Source organism: Apostichopus japonicus, chromosome 6, assembly GCF_037975245.1.
Source record: "Apostichopus japonicus isolate 1M-3 chromosome 6, ASM3797524v1, whole genome shotgun sequence".
Classification (NCBI taxonomy): Eukaryota; Metazoa; Echinodermata; class Holothuroidea; order Aspidochirotida; family Stichopodidae; genus Apostichopus; species Apostichopus japonicus.
The window spans coordinates 7,987,805-8,005,836 of record NC_092566.1 but is presented as its reverse complement, the minus strand read 5'-3'; the positions used below and the strand labels follow the sequence as shown (position 1 = coordinate 8,005,836).

General features: G+C 37.5%; 1 protein-coding gene across 1 annotated transcript; it reads right to left on the bottom strand.

The window, feature by feature from the left end:
* Positions 1 to 8: 8 nt before the first annotated feature.
* On the bottom strand, positions 9 to 17,637 carry LOC139968852 (uncharacterized). Its single transcript, XM_071973397.1, has 3 exons — positions 17,421 to 17,637; positions 6,023 to 11,283; positions 9 to 4,508 (listed from the first exon to the last, which is right to left on the bottom strand). The coding sequence occupies exon 2, from the start codon at positions 11,281 to 11,283 to the stop codon at positions 6,025 to 6,027; it is 5,259 nt and encodes a 1,752-aa protein (XP_071829498.1). The 5' UTR covers positions 17,421 to 17,637; the 3' UTR covers positions 9 to 4,508; positions 6,023 to 6,024.
* Between the last annotated feature and the right edge of the window lie 395 nt (positions 17,638 to 18,032).

Here is an 18,032-nt window from a genome sequence, read left to right as displayed (position 1 = left end):
GCAATGTATAACATTTTATATCTTTGTATGTATTATTTAATTTTAACACGTCCGTTTACTCGTCCAACATATTGTAGAAAGCAAGCACAATTCTCCTCAAGGCAGTTCAATATTATAAAATGCTTACTTAAGATTACAACATTTCACATAACGCAACTGAAAATCGTTGAAAGAAACATGAATTTGAATATATAACATTTGCTAGTACTTTTATAACCGAGTGGTGCTGAGAAAAATTCTCGGAAGCTAACAAAAACCGTTGTAAGTTTTGAGATAGTAACGCAGTATAAAAAGTAATGTTATTGGAGGAGCTGAGACTCGCTTTTCTAAAGTGTACCACCGTTACAATGACAAATGAAGTGAAATATGTTCGATTTTCCTTGACTTTTCGCGAAAGTTCACGAAAATGCACGTAAATTCGTAGTACACGAGTTCGTACACGAGTAGTACACGAGTTCGTTGTACACGTAGTACACGAAAATTCACGTCATAACACGCCAGAATTCATAACGTGGTTGTGTGATGATCACCACAAAACAAGATTCAAGTAACAAACATTTCTGAGATATCCAAATATTAGAACCGAAAGCAAGGTAACGTTCAAGGTAACGTCTATGGAACGCCTAATCAGACAAAAATGCAGAAACAAATTATGTTAACCTCAGTCATTATGTGAATACAAAGCTATCGCTACATAATGACCAAGAACAATTTAACATCTTAAATGTTTTATGCATTTTTGTCGGTTTTGGCGTTCCATAACGTCCATGGGTGTGCTATGCATCGATAAAATACATGACAGAAACCTTAGCATGTGATTGAAAGACTCACTGAATATATACAAACCAAACAACATCCATCGTACACACATCTGTTATAAGGGCATTAATCATTTTATATAACGTTGACAACAAAAAGAGTTTTAAGTCATACATAGTTCATGTTAAATGACACAATTTGTTTTCCATCGTGAACTTTTAAGCTTAAAAGTGTTATCTTCCTTTCCCTGTTTGAAAAAAAAAATTCAAAATCTGCAAAATCTTAAGTAATTAATTACCAGTAAAAACTTGCAACATAAAGTGTATTTTAACAGGTTATTCGTAAATCTGTCTACAGCAGAAGTTCCCTTCTTGGCATATCATTACGCCCCATCGTTATTACAGAATAAAGATATTTCTCCAATGACTGTTATACGCGTGGCATATATACCTCAGTCTGCACTTTCCAAATAAGCTATTTTTCAGACATGAAATCTTAAATCGCTCTGTTCACTCTTGTCTAATAATTATTAACAAGTAAAACAAACAACCATCTTGTAATTTACACGCCAGACTTCATAAAACACTGGCTGAACATTATGGATGTGTCATGCTGTTTTACTAATTAGTACTAGTATTAACATGTATGGGAGAAACCCACACACCAAGGTAAACCATATACCATAGCTGTGTACAAGAACCTGTTCCATTAATCATCATCGCTAATGGCACAGTTATTCTCTGCATATATTGCAAGTCATTTTTTAAACGTTTTAACGACTTCTTAAATGCTCAGCTCATAAATTCTTACCAAAAGCTGTAAAATTTATCGCAAATTCAAACTCTTACAAAATATTTCTTTCACATGTTTAATTAATTTTTTCTTTCCTTCTTTGGGGCGTTTCCATGTACCACATTGAAACTAAACAAACATCTCTGCTTCCTTGTCGACGTTTTGCTTAGGTTCACTTTCAGTTTCATAATGAGTCATCTTTGTCTTTGTTAGGACTACAACCGTCTTTCATTGTTCTTCCTGATGAGTCATCGTATTTTCAGTTCTTCAGCCATGTACTGCTTATGTTGCATCAGATTCTTTTTTCCACGAGTCCATATCCGTTGCGTCTATAGTATCTGTCCGTAATCCATCTTTCTTTTCTCTTTCACTGAATAAACCATGCTGATTCATTCCATTTACAATGCCCAGGCAAATACGCCTGTGGATAACAACTCTTTATTTTCTCAATTATTTGATGCTGTGTGATATCTATTCTTGGTTCAGTAAAGTTTTGGTGGAAAATTTGTATTTGTGATGATGAAAGAAGAATGTATTCTAAGGATCCTGGTGAAGGGTTTTGCGATATAAATACTTGAAATAGTCGGTTCCTACCATAAATGTGAACTTGAAGCAATCAGACGTTATATCAAAGGTGCATGCTGACTGCAATAAGGTTGATTTTTCGTTATTTAAATAGTCGATTTTAAAAGAGTTGATTTGATTGAGTTGATTTTAAAAGAGTTGATTTTAAAAAGTCGGTTCCTACCATAAATGTGAACTTAGAGCAAACAGGTGTGATATCAGAGGTGCATGCTAACTGCAAAAAGGTTGATTTTTTTCTTGATTTTTTTGACTGTATTGTTTTTGACCTTGGATTAGATAAGGTCCAAACTTTGCGTTAAGTTAACAATATAATGATGACTCTAGTGACATGTCATGTGTGATGCATCCTACCAAAAAGTTGGTGGTAAACTTTCTGAAAAACAAAATCAAAATTTTCAGTGTGCTTCAATGATATCACATCTCCTGTTTCCTACAGTTTTCACTTTTGATACAAAGCAAGTCGACTTCAATGTTGCAATCTTGTCAACCCTTTATAAAAAAAAATTATAAAAAAATTAATACCCTGGAATATCACTTTAACAGATTCTGCAGTTAAGATGATAATTACATTTCAGACAGAAAGCACACTGTGTATTTGTGATATGCCACTGATATCATTACGGTCACATAGACAAACACATCAACGTCCAGTTTTCTGTTAAGTGAATTGATTACAATGTTTACAATAGTCCTGGATAATCAAGTAATCAACCTACTTAGAGTTAGATTACCAAAGATGAAACTTGAGAGATAATTCTTACCAGAGACAAAAATGTTCTGAAAAAGTTTCAAATCTTTGGAGAATTTCGACCGGTTGGGCAAGAGCAGGACTTACTGCTGGTCTGTAAGGAACTTGCTGCTCAGGGTAAAGCCAAGAACAGAATGTTCAAATGTAACAGATCAAAATCTTCAATAAGACCTATATTCCTCTGTTATTTCTTAACCAAGTGGTAATTTAGTATTTACTAAACTATGATCAATGTTGAGTCATTTCGTAAATTTCTGCCCAGAAGTTACAAAAGGCAAAATACATAGCACCATTATATACAGTGTAGCAATGCTGATAAGTCTTGTAAGTCTTGGAAATCTAAACACAAACTTCATTCTAACATCTGACAACAGAATAATGCAGATGTTGAAATGCTTTTATTATATCTTATTTTTAACTGCTCTCAAATAAAACAATGTGTAATGTCATAGTTCTACTTAAGAAGAAATAAGAGATACCCAATCTATCATAAATAACACCTCTGACAAATTTTGTTACTCTTACTACTGTAGATACCTGGTATGGAAAGTTTAACAGAACTGTGCTTGATGAGTAAAACTCTTTAGAACCGATAACATGACAAAACACTTATCTTTAATTTTCGAAGGAAAATTTGCATCACAAAAACCAAGCAACTTCCTTAAAACAAACTACAGTAATTCGCATAAAAACTGCAAGTTATAACAAGAATGTTTTGTAACAACTCAATACAGGATATTAATTAATGTCATCTAAGACACTCACTAAGCTCGTCTCAAAGCTATCTTTTGCATGGAATTGTCACATGACACCACTGTGAGCCAATCATGTTATTTTCATGCATAATTGGATACCCCTCCATCTGGCTAGCTGGATCTACCTGGTTTCAATGTTTGGAAACAGTAAACACCCCTAATAAGCAAGTACAGAAGATGTGTTACCATCTTTCATGTTATATTTGTATTTGTTGCAAAACCATTAAAAGTAATCTATTTCTCTGCCCCAGCTACCACTTAGTGTAGAGACAAAATGTTTGATGTTTTAAACCTGTACACCCTTTCTTCCCTTTGATAACTATCTATAGTACCACCATATTGTATAGCAAACTTCACCACGATACGCAGCTCGATGGTGACAAAAGTTAGTTTTTCTTTCTTTGAATGACTTGTCTTCCTTTTCTTTTTCTAAATTTATACAAAATCATCTTGAAATAAATCAACTTAAAAAATGCTTAGCACTTGGTATGCTTTAAAATAGTTAAATATTCTTTATGAAAACTTTTTACAGCTATAAATCAAACAAGAAAAGACTGTACATTATAAATAAAAACCTTACGAAACTAACACTGTCCTCTTAAAATACGTTGAACAGCCCTGATCGAGTGGAACTCCCTCTACAACAGTAAAAAAGACTTCAAAGGTGTTTTTTTTTTTATTGCTGTTGTTTTGCACTTTCTGCAAGAACTGTTTGCTTACATATATCACCCAACAACAGCATTAACAAGGTGAACCTGTCTGGTGGTAGCAGTCATTGATACAACAACAAAATACCTCCTGTGTATTGTTAACTGTGCACTTTCATGTCTTTCATAGAAGGATCCCCGACTCAAGTTTTCCACAAGACCCTGAAAAGGAAGAAAACGGACATCCTTGGTTAAAATGACGGGATGATTTATTCTAGTATGTCAGTAAAACTGCTCTTTCTGTGTGACAGTATAACATAGATTTCATTATAACAGTATGGTATACTCTACTAAAAGCAATGCCAGTTGGGAAATTCACATTCTTAAGGCAAAATATGGTGAACCAAGGTCAGTCAGGTGACAATTGAATGAAATCACCACATTGTTCACTATTTGTTGCTCAAAACTACAGTTTTGTAATTGTTGTCATAATCTTGGTTCTCCTACAGTAGTATCAATTTATTGTTATCATTATATTTTGTTATCAATTGTTATCAATATATCAAATGATATCAATATTTATTTATATCAATTGATAACAATATAAGATATATATAAATATATAATTATATATAGATATCAATATATCAATAGTATCAATATAGTATCAACATATCAATATATATTTGTATATAAAAATATATATATATATAGATATAAGATATCACTGGTTATCAATATATTGTTATCCTAGTATCAATCAGAAGGCACTGTCATATCAATCCTAATAGAGGTGCAGAACAGGCTCTGGGTCCTAATGTGCGTGGCCTTTACTATTGAAAGGTCTCTAAAGATTTTGAAAAGCGTCGAAATATATCTTGATATTTGTGCTACTGTACTGGTGAAAATATATGAACCAACAAACCTCCAGTCGTGCAACAGCGCTATTGTTCCAACCAGGTTAAGGTTATTTCATATTCGGTAAAAATTTAAAATGTACAGCTCCCTGAGTATATACTAACGTACGGTTAGTAAAGAATGGATCTGTTACTGAGTAACAGCTCCCTGGTCATGCCTATTTTTATTATTATTATCTTTATCGACTACTGACACTGATGGCAGTTGTTATTTAAAGCAGAATTGACTGCTTTCACCTGTGTATTTTTATTTTACCGGGACATGGAACCGTCAACTACATGTGAGTTAGGAACCTCCAACCACTTTCATAGGTGATTAAATATTCTTAAATTTTTCAGGCAAATTATTTAATGCAGCATATTTGCCAAAGTTTGTAGCGCTATAGCATTTGCCATATTTACTTTATTTTACACTGTGTAACTTGCAGAAATGCTCACAAGAAAGATTATACCGACCTTTGACCCATGGTAATGCCCCATATTAAAAAATGAGAGGGGTGTCTTACAAGCAAATCTTGAATATTATTTTCCTCGTCCAGATAAGGGAAATTAATGTTCAAATGTGATAATAAGACCAATTCAGAGTTTATGTTGTTAATATTCTGCGACCACATGCACTTTTTATAGGGCGATCTTACCAACTGATGTGTGAACAGGTTTGCTGGTACACTTATGTTAAGAAGAAACTTATGCTAAAGGATTTAGGCGACACCCTATCCTCCCTTAAACTACCAATTAAAGAATGACATTGGCAAAGGAAACTATTTGCTATGAAATTCAAAAAGCTAAGTTCTACTAAATAATGAGAGTATGACTCACCCTCACAATACCCTTGGAGGTTCAAAACTAGGTCCTGTACCATACCCAGTGGTTCCTGCGCTGGAGTCTCCAATCCTCACATTCCATTCTTGTGGACCTTGATCATCCCTCCACCAGTCAAACTCTCTCCTTTCATTCTTCACCGCAAATGTTGATGGTGGTTGATATGGAGTTTGGCCGTTCAATGGACACTTTTCGACGGAGTATGGCATAGCGAGAGGCACAGGTTGAAAATTTGGAAAAGGTCTCTCAACGTAATTGTTCCTTTCAATCATTGCTGGTGGAAGGTACGGGTAGATGTGCGACGTCTCAGCAGCTCCAGGGTGTACTTCCCATGGACCCGTGAAACTTTCAGCCTGTGCATCTCCAAATAACCCTGAAGGGTCTTTATTAACTTCTAGAGGAGTGGTTGGGTTCACTGGCAGAGGCGTCTGCTGCGATGGCTCTGGAGGAAAACCGTTTACAAATCTGATCCCTTTCCTCTTTAGCCAAAGATTTGTTGTTTCAGACATAGAGTCCTCACTCTCCACAGGAAGATCTTTAATACCATAATGATCCCTGGAGCAGCATTTCCTCTGTAGACTGGCAATTCTCTCATCCACGTCCTTCTTGATGTACTTCCACAGGTCTTTTGACAAATAACTTTTCCTCAAAGACAGCAGCAAAGCCAACTCTTCCTCATATGAAGGCTGGTGGGAAGCTCTCTTAGTGACATTCCAGATTTTATCTTTGGCTGTGCGTGACAATTCCTTGTTCACATTCCACGACAGAGAATATACGAGAGTCTCACAGTCGATGATTAGACGTTGGATTCCCTTCATAGCATCCGCATGCTTCGTTTTAGTGTCTGGACTGACATTGTTCAAACACTTGTATCTCTTGTTTTCATCTTCCAATTGTGCATGAGCCCTCTTTGAGATCGTTGGAAGTTTCTCTAGACAATAATTGGCTCTTTTCTTGTTTCTGGTCCTTAATGCAGACAAGACATCTTTCTTGACAATCTCCAGCTCTTCTGGCAGATCTGGAACACCTCTTCTGACAGAGACACTCGATCTCCTTCTCTTGGCTGATTTTCCACTCTTTCTTCGTTCCTGGTCCTTTCTTCCATTTTGAATTTTTCGTTTCACTGGGGTTGTTTCGTGTTCCTCTTCATCAATTACTAATTTCACTCCGTCATAATCAGAGGAACCATTTGCAACCTTGCCTGAGGGTTGGTTCTCAGAATTTCCAAATTGTGCATCAGAGCTACAGACAGAAGTACTGGCAAGGTGATTATACTTTGACTCCGATGTGGCAACATGTTCGTTCCTAGATAGAGATAGAGATTTCTTTAATGTCGTACAGGATGTCGGCACAGCATCTTTGAGATTTGCGACATCATCTGACCTTTTTGCCGAGCCCTGTTTGCGATGTCTCTCTTGCGAACCGCCTGATCTTCTTTTGCTTCTTTCTGAACTAGTACTTGGACTTCTGGATCTGGATCTCTTCCCATGTCTTTGTACACCAATCATGGAAATCAAATTTGTCAACTTTTCATGTTTTAATCCATCAAGTTCATATCTGTGTTGCAGCCATCTATGAATCTTCCTCAGAGAAGGTGCGGTTGGCCTTTCAAACACACCTCTCGTGAATTCAGGCAGTTCATTGTTAGATGGATGAAATCCTTCCAACCACAAACCCAGGATAACAAGGTCAGCAGTCAATATGAAATGGTCCTCCAAGAGACCAGTCAGGCTTGTCAATTTCCTGCCTGTAGCTTTCTTCTCTTGGACCTCCGTTGTCAACAAGCTTACTTCGACTGTCTTTTTCAAATCGGACACCCTGTGTATCAATTCGCTTTTGTCAGGATGTTCAATCTCTCCTTCGACATCTGGGTAATTGTTCTTTATGTCATCTTTGATACCTTTAAGGAGTGACAAGGCTGCTTTAAAACTAAGCAAGGTATTAGTTGTGTCAACAGACTGTTGCGATACTGAAAGACCAGATGCTACATCTGGTTTCTCAGTGTTACCTTCATGGGCAGGATGTGGCACAGATTTTCCGTTTAGAGAAGGATCTATCTCATTCAACCCAACTGTGGTCCCATCACTTGTTTCTTTTACACTCTCGCCATGGTTTTCTTTAACCCCTTCCAGAAAAATATTGCCATCTTCTTGACTATTTGTTTGAATAAGCTCCGGCAGTAGTCCTGTTGCCACTGATTGTTTTTCACTATAAACTGTGTTCAGGTTTTTTTTAGCTTTTTCTGAAGCTGATGGCAAAGCAGTTTCCTTTTCCTCAAATGAAGCCTCTGTCCTGATACCTTTCTGCTTAACATCTGCCCTCACTTGGACCTTTACCAAAGTTACAGCTGCATTTGCGACTGTAACATTACTGTCTTCTGACCAGCGTCTCCTTATGCGTGGATCTCTCTCATTAGCTGTCGAGAAACTATTAGACATACTAGGATTTTCACCTTGGCTAATGCTACATTCCTCATTTTGCCAATGTAACGTCTTCAATTCAAAGTGCCTCCCGTGGTCTACAAGGTTGGTAAGAGAAAGTCTCGGATCTCCAAGAAGCATGTTATCATCGATGAGCTCCATTGGAATGGGATAAGGCGACTCTTTGGAGTTTTTTTGAATAAGTAATCTACCATGAAAAGACTTTGAATGCAATGGCTTACCAGCCCCAACTGCATTCGGTGGTTCTTTTGGAAGAGGCAGTTTTCGAATGGCATCTAGTGCTGCCATTCCATTGCTGATATGTCTTGCACTTCGATCCTTACTTCTTTTATACTCCTCTGTGGTCACATCGGAGGACTTGTCAGGTAATATTCTTAAATCTGCACACTCAAAGCTGTCAGATGTAGGTGACAAAGGGTTGCTCGGGCATTTACCAATTTCTGGAGTACTCTGGTTAGAAATGCCACCGTCATATCCCCTTTTACATGAAAGGGCTAAAGGAGGTAAGCAAATTGTGTTCCCATTCTCATCTTGCTGTTCTTTAACATCTCTCAATGCTGGTGGTTTATCTAGAGGCTTATCTTCGACATCATCTAAGGCGTGACTGACGCACAATGAAGGTTTTTCTCCGATTCGAGAAAATGTTTTTACACATGACTTGGTCAATATCTTTTCAGTCACTCCGACAGAACGCACCTTGTATCCTTTAAATCTGTACCTAGAGCTGGTTTTAGAAGATTCCACATCAATTGGTGTTTCCTCACTACAGCTCTTCTTTAGTTTACTAGTCTTCTTGTCCCTCCTCTTCTTGTCTCCTTCATAAAGAGTCTGATCCAGTAGTGCATCTACAACATCAATGTCATAGCTCTTGTCTGCTACATGATCAACTTCCTCAATTGATTTGGAATTCGAATTGAGCAAGTTTGGCCCATCTTCCTTTCCTCGGTTCTGGTCTGACAAATTATTCCTCTCTTCCTTCTTCAGACAAACAGTCAACTCATCATCTTTTCCTTCGCAAACCAAATTGCTTTCATCATCAATTGCTTCTTTTGAAGAAAGACTTCTCATATCTTCTTCGATTTCTGAATGATCAGTTATACATTCTTCAGGCTTTCCATCAAAATCACCATCCACTACTTCTGTTGCTCTTTCACTTTCCCTTGCTTGCAGAGTTTCACTTTCTTTTTGATCTACGCCTTTCGCACCTTCCTGTTTGTGTTCACTTCCTTCTGGTATTTGCTCTACAGAATTATATGAGAAATTGATACTCTCACTGTTGGAGCACAAAAAGGTTTCAGACTTCTTAATTGCAGGAAATATTTTGGTAATGCTATCATCGTCTTGTTCTAAATTTTGTACTTCTTCAAGCTGCTCCTCTCCATTCTCACTGTTGGAGCACAAAAAGGTTCCAGACTTTATAATTGCAGGAAATATTTTGGTAATGCTATCATCTTCTTGTTCTAATTTTTCTACTTCTTCAAGTGGCTCCTCCTCCCCATTCTCACTGTTTGAAGTACTATGGAAGATTAGACCATCAGCATCATGCACATCAACTGTAGGTGTGTCTTTCTGTAAGTTTGTGGAAGTAGATAATACAGCTGCAGGAAGAAGATGTGTACTTTCCAAAATTGTCTCGTCATCGTTAGCCGTGTCTCTACAAAGAGAAGAAATATCTGGGCATTGTGCAGCTTGGTTTGACACTGTTGTAGGGAGTTCTTCTTCCTCACAAATCGTTGATGCTTCATCAGAGCTTAAACTATCCCCACAAGTTGACTTTTTCATACTTCTAACAAAACTTGAAAGCTGGTTAATATCATCTTCCACCTTACTGTCACTCTTGCATGCATCGGCAAACTTCTTTTCAATAACGTCTAAGATTTCCAGAACAGTTTGAAGGGCAAGTGGATACATCGGGCTGGTTTCGTCATGCAGAGGATCATCTAGAGTCTGTAGGATAGCATCACAATTTCCACTTTTCACTAAATCAAATATTGTGGATCTACTCAATGGAAGTGAAAGCTTACTCAGTTCCTTGGGTGCATTCGTTTGGCAATTTGCAGTGACATTGAAAGAGGAATGTGGAATGCTAGGATGCTGACGATGCAACAGATTTGTTGCGGATGGATGTCTCGAAAGGTTGAAATCGGTGGCATCAGTAAACCGATTCCAATCCATGGCAGTATGGCCGAAAGGTCCATGATATAGTGGTTTGTGCTGAGAAAAATGTTGATCTGATGAACAGTACATTTGGGCTGCTGGTTGGCAAAGATGTGGGGCAGTCGAATGACAAAATGAGACCGAGTTGTGATGTACCATCCTAGGATACTGTTGGCAAGGAAAACAGGAACAACTTTCCTCAAATTTGGGAGAAAAGGAATAGAGTTTCTTCGGTGAGCAATGACATGATGGATCTAAACATGTGGTTTTGAAGCTATTGTAGAAGTGATCTGTGCTGCTTGAATGTGCTTTCCAATCAATATGAGCTGACGGCAGGTGCTCCAAGTCACTGGTATCTGGTGGGGAACCGGCTACTTGTCTGCTGAACCCAAGACCACCACGTAATTTTGTATCCATTTCAAAAGAGTTGGTATCATTATATTTAGCACAAGGTGTAAACGTTGGATACACGGCATTACTGTGATTTGCAGCTGCGTACTGGATGTTTCCAGCATCGGCTGTTTGTAACACTTCACCGCTTGTATTGACCAAGATATCTTCGTTGTTCTTCCCAGGTTGTAGCCTCTCCTGATCAGATGGATTGTCCAATTGTGTTTCTTGCTGGTAGATTGCAGCTTTCATTTTCAAGTGCTTCAACATCTTCAAAGAAAGGAAAAGTGTAAAAGTAATTTAATCCTTCTGGATATGTGAATAAAACAGTTTACAAATGGATAATGAACTGAAAATGAATGTGACAGTTAGAGAATATCATCCTTTATTAAATTTGCTTTAGGAAAATGGTTGCGAGTAGCTGTCTGATGGACAAAGTCATGTATGAAATGCACAATACTGAGAGAGCTAAAACACTGAGCACTAAGAATGGAACAAGTATCATCATCCGTATGATATGTATATATACTTTTTTCAACAGTAGTTATGATGTACTCATCAGCAAAAATCACGAATCAACAGACAATCACTGAGATTTTTAAGCTTTATTTTCCCTTATTTTTTTTTTAACTTTGCATCATTTTCACATAGGTCACATATTCACACTTGATTGGACAGTGACTACCCTTCTACTAGTGACTAACTTTGCAATAAAAATTGTGTTCCACACACTTGGTGAAATAGTTATTCTTTCCAAAGCAATTACATGCACAAAGATATCAGTGTGACTTGTTGGACTAACAGTAACAAGGAGACAGGTAAATACAGGGGCAGAAGTAACTTCCTGTCCCATCCTCTGTAATCCTTTGTCAAAGAGTATGTATGTCAGACGTAAATATCACCAATTGTATTCAGTAGTAGATATCTAGCAAGACGAAACACCAATATACCCTGTTAAAATGAACTTTTCGTTTGAATCTAATTTGTCTGTTCACATACTGCCATGACAATTTGCAAATTGAGTTCATGCAGAGGACAAAATTTCTGGTACATAAATTTTGCTTAAATAATATTATCTGAGTGTGTCAATAAAGGTCATATCGCTGACAAAAGAGTGCATCTGTTGGGGATGCCTTGTGTAAGAAACTTGTAAGATGCTATTGTTAATTTTTTTTAAATTTGCTCGATATTTTCTTAGCTGATTCATGTCGATATAGATCCTAATATATATATATATCTGTTGACGTACACTAAGACTTTCTATTTAGCATGCATAGTTGATGTGTTAAATCTTGCTAGGAGGTTTATCGTTTGAAACACAAACCAAACCACCTCTAAGTGATGGGTCAAGGGTCATCCAAATCATCAAAATCCGTACGACCCCCAAATCAATTTTTGACTGACATGTGATCATCACAAATTAATGACGGCTCCCACATTTCGGCAATGATGTGACTACATGATCTTCGGCATACATGCCAGGTGCAATCAGCTTGTGTCATGATTAACTGTCAACCAAACCTTGTTCACTGTTATGCACTCTCGTGGGATTAAGATGGTCACAAAGTAAACTTGTAAGTCTTATCAAATGGATGAAACCACAATATCAATGTAAACATGTCATTTGACCTCTCCCTATCAAGTACAGAATTTTGTAGATCTACATAAATCAAAGTATAGGTAGATGTTGACTTGGTAGACCTTCTAAACTAGTTATCTTTTTTGACATCTTAATGTTTACCTTTGTATAAAGTTACCTGCCACGAATCTGATCATAAATATGTGTACACCCAATACTTACTGTACAGTGTACTACCCTCATCATGTAGCATAGAATTACTAATACTAGCCTTTACACTCATTTAAAAGAATTTAAAAGAAACAAAAGTAAAATAGAAATCAAAAGATACAGATGTTGCAATGAACCAAACTAATTGCTACTTATGTAACAAGACTTAGACTATGAACATCAGGTGGAAGTAGTTTAGCTGGACACTGGTTTGCTGTGAACCTCATAATGTGTATAATCTTCAAGGAGGTCAACTTGGCTTATAACTGTTGATTGATTGATTGGTTTGCTGTGTTTACATTCACCAAGGCCTTTTGCATGTATGAAGCAGTATGGCTGGACCATTGTTTCTGTCAATTAGGGAGTCAACAGAGCTTGTGACTCCTTCATATACCTTCACTGGGCGACAGGTGGATATGCACACAGTTAATGCATATATCTAGACTTTGGTTCTGTTTAATTCAATTCTCTTTTTAGAGTAGCACTTCAACTCTGTAGTACACTTTCATTAATTCTTTTCATTTTTGAGCGTGACGTACAGTTATTGTACTAGTATGTGATTGTACTGCCTCCAATTTTTTTTTTAGTACTAATCTCATTGAATTGCTTAAATTGTTTTATCATGTGATTGTAAATCGTAATCATTTTGTTTCTGGTTTATCATTCAATCTCATACAAGTTCATGTTGGTTATCAGACGTGTTGGGTCAGTTGTGTTCATTTGCTATTCAAAATTCTGCAATGGTTTTACTTGAGACCAGATTGTGTTGACAGTCTGCTCATATTCAACAGTGTTTTAGTGCATTAACTATTAAGTGAAATTTATTGGGGTTTTTTTGTGAGTCACTTATTTTCAGATGAGCCCGGCCAATCAGCATCCATTCATTCGTGCCTTCATCGACCACTGTGAGTATGAAGACAAAGTGCTTTTTACACTGAGACCACTTTTTTACTGCCAAGGATCTGTTTGACTTATCGTATGTTTTGCTGTTTGGAGTTACTTTTCATCTTCAACTCTTGGTTGAAAATTTGGCTTAATTTCTTTATAAACCTGATTCAGCCTATCCAGGAAAAGCCTTACGCAGTGTTGTATAGTGTATTTGGGAGAGGAGTGTATTTCATTTTGCTCAACATGCCTGAGCACTTTATATTTTCCACCAGATCCACAGCTTGTCATGTTGTGTCACAGCAGAAAGGAATCACTCCACTTGAGAAAGCCTAATACTGGGTTTAGAAATCAATTAGACTCAAACTTTTTACAATAGGATTAAGGTATCCTAGCTGTTTTGCCTACAAAGCCGGAAGCCACTAAATACTAACGCCTACAGCGGGTCGGACCATTTCGAGCGCCCTCGGAACTCGGTTTCGGGTGCAACTGTGCTCGGCGCTCTCGGTTCCCGAATTACTTTATTTTGCCCTGGTCTCGGAAGTTAGTTGACTCTATGTAATAACTTGTGAGACCTGCTACTCGAGATACAGATAGATATAATAGCGGTTTGAAACGGTACTTGTAGTTTTTCAATGATATTTGTAAATAACCAGGTCTTGGAGGTTAGTTGACTCAATGTAATAACTTGTGAGACCTGTTATTTGAGATGAAGATAGATATAATAGCGGTTTGAAACAATACTTGCAGTTTTAAAATGATATATGTACACAACCAGGTCTTGGAGGTTAGTTGACTCAATGTAATAACTTGTGAGGCCTGCTACGAGATAGAGATAGATATAATAGCGGTTTTAAACCGTACTTGCAGTTTTTAAATGATATTTGTAAATAACCAGGTCTTGGAGGTTAGTTGACTCAATGTAATAACTTGTGAGACCTGTTATTTGAGATGAAGATAGATATAATAGCGGTTTGAAACAATACTTGCAGTTTTAAAATGATATATGTACACAACCAGGTCTTGGAGGTTAGTTGACTCAATGTAATAACTTGTGAGGCCTGCTACGAGATAGAGATAGATATAATAGCGGTTTTAAACCGTACTTGCAGTTTTTAAATGATATTTGTAAATAACCAGGTCTTGGAGGTTAGTTGACTCAATGTAATAACTTGTGAGACCTGTTATTTGAGATGAAGATAGATATAATAGCGGTTTGAAACGGTACTCAGTTTTTAAAATGATATATGTACACAACCAGGTCTTGGAGGTTAGTTAACTTTGTGTAATAACTTGTGAGACCTGCTACTTGAGATATAAAGATAAATACAACACTTTATTGCAGCTTTTTTATATAAGTTTGTTAACTTAAAATGTCAAGAATGAACCGTGAAACGTTTGGATATTTGTGTATTTGTCTCTTATTTCCCCTCTTTTACTTAATGGCGAGCGGGACTTGGCCCGGCAATTCGTACATGTTACACGAGCTCGTATACCCGCACTATACACGTGAAATGTACAACATGTGCATCTACGTAGTTATGCAAGACTGTGACGTCAGGTGAGATCATTCTCGCCCAGGATCCTTACCGATGAACCGAACCGCTACGCGGGTAAGTATTTAGTGGCTTCCTACAAAGCCTGGCTGTAGATCTGGCAGACATGGGAAGATTTTAAAACTGCCAAAGCAGAGTAACTTTTGTCTACAAAATGCTCAGTAGGTCTGCTTTTATCATGGACTATATCATTGTGGTTCTGTTGTAGCTTGGATATCTGCTGACATCTACTGGTTTCTGGAGAGCTAAGTTGAGCAATGAACCATTGGTGTGTTAATTGATGTCAGCTAGTCTAGACCCTTGCCTTTTGCACTCATATCAATGTGGTAAAAAGCCTCCCTATTTCCCCAGTTGGATTGTTTCATGTATTTATTAGGAGCATTTCACTGTGACAAAATGTGTTTTTCTTTGTCTTTTGACTAAACACCTGACACATGTAATTGTGTAACACTCTCTTACTAACATGAACTTCAATTAATGGACATAAATAGGGGATGTGAAGTGTCGTTCCTAAAATAATTTGAGAATGACAATTACTTTGTAGCTGTAAATTACCCTCATGATAAGTGGAACAAACCAACCAGGGAAACTTGACCATTTTGCTAGGCCAATATCATACCAGATAAATTATCCCCCTGGCTTAGCCTGGGGTAGTTGATTTTACATCCCTCAGGGCAATCTAGCCAATAAATATAGACAATTACTAGTCCTTACTCCTTAGTTGATGCAGAATTCAAGAGCAGTTGCTGCTTAAAGGGTGTGAAGAGTCGCGCAAAAAGAAACGTCTAATGCCAGTAATTTGACCTAGTTTCGAATGAGGTGTAACAGAAGCAGTGTTAAACACCACCATCAATCCCAGATAATACACACACAGCTTGCTACTGTCAGAAATTAGACACTAGTGTACAGTCAGTACATACAGCTGCGGTCAATACCCACAGCACAGCACTTATACAAACGATACAGCGATGGACATCTCAGGTCCAGCTAAAGATAACAAGGTATCACGTTTCATTACTGTCTGCATTTTGTAGCGACACGAACAAAATGTCACTTGCAAACAACGGATAGTTAACTTTTTCAGAAGGCCGCACACGGTGTGGGGCGAGTCTTCAATGCCTTTAAGAGTTGCATGGTATTTGGCAATTAAAGGCATTGAAGACTCGCCCCAAACCGCATGCGGCCTTCTGAAAAAGTTAACTTTCCGTTGCTTGCAAGTAACGTTTTCTGCTTGTCGCTACCAAATGCAGACAGTAATGAAGTGATACCTTGTTATCGTTAGCTGGACCTGAGATGTCCATCGCTTAATCGTTTGTACAGTGCTGTTGGTATTGATGGCAGCTAGAGAAGCAGCTCCCTGGTCTAATTACCAATGGTATCAAGCTGTGTGTGTATTTTCCAGGATCGATGGTGGTGTGTAACACAGATCGATGGTGGTGTGTAACACTTCTGTTACACCTCATTCGAAACCAGGTCAGATTATCGGCATTAAATGTTTCTTTTTGCGCGAGTCTGTATGTATATATATATATATATAGTCTACAACAATGTCTTGTCTCTCTCAATAGGTCCTGTGTGAGACATGCAGTGTTTTCTGTAATTGCTTCAAAGTTGTGTCATACTAAAAGGATGTTGATTACAACTCCCTAGATATGTGTGTTTATTTGGTTGAGTTTTACAACAACCATAATATTATGGATGAGGCATGTGGTATGCCTATTATATGCTCATATATTTTCTAGCCGTACGCCTAGTGTACTTCTGGGCCACGCTATATTATAGTTAAGAAGCATAGACCCAATAAGCACTGTAAGCTTTGCAATTTAAGTTCTAACATTCTTTCCTGAGCATTGTTATTGTTAATAATATAACCTGGTGATCGCAGTTATAGAATAGGTCTATCAGCAAGTCATCCATCGTTACACGGTCTACAAACGTACTTCTAATTTGACCAACATGGTACTGGTAGTAACTACTAGTACTAGTAATAGCTGGGCGGTGTTATACGGTACATTTTCACTACTTACGCTAGACATTGTTACTTGTTATTGACTGTTAGGCTTAGCAGAACTAGTACTAGCCACTACTTCGGCCTCACATACCGAGTGAGCCCATCTATTGCGGAGAGTTCGCATACATTATTCTAGATAGACACTGCTGAGAAATAATCCACTCACTTTTATATCTTCCGGCTACGTCCTAATAACGAGTCCAGTTTGCTCTAGTTAAAGCATATCTTCAAACGTTAACGTGTTCGTTATGCGCAAAGCACAAGGTTCTCGTATCTTGTCGGCAATTTTCCAGGTCTAAATCCACGTGTGTCACACAGACAACAAACTACAGGGTTTTCACGTCTTCTTGCTATTCTGGTGTATCTGTGCAATGAGCATAATCGCGATGTGTGGCACGAAATAAGTAGCAAACATGTAATGACGTTAACTTTTGTATCCAATCAACGTCCCAGATTCACAGAAAGGAGGCGGTCTTTAGTGATGTCTTAGTTCACGGAATTTAAAGACGGTCCCTTGAGATGAATGGCAGGTAACATTACAGTCAAGGCATTGTTACTATCGAATAAGCACCTTTCTTATAAAGTAATGGAAAAACTATACTGGAGCAGTGACTTACTATCTAAATAACAACTACTTGGGCTTTCAGTCAAGTGTTAAGTCAAGTGGGCTAATGTTAAGTTGTTGTTTATTTGATGAGTACGTAGGCCTAACTATTAGTGTGGAAAATAAAGACATGTTGATACAAAATGGTAACTTCTGTCGATATTCCAAACAAAA

Bases quoted from the DNA above. Each gene is read 5' to 3' on its own strand.
- LOC139968852 (XM_071973397.1), bottom strand. From the start codon at position 11,283: ATGTTGAAGCACTTGAAAATGAAAGCTGCAATCTACCAGCAAGAAACA.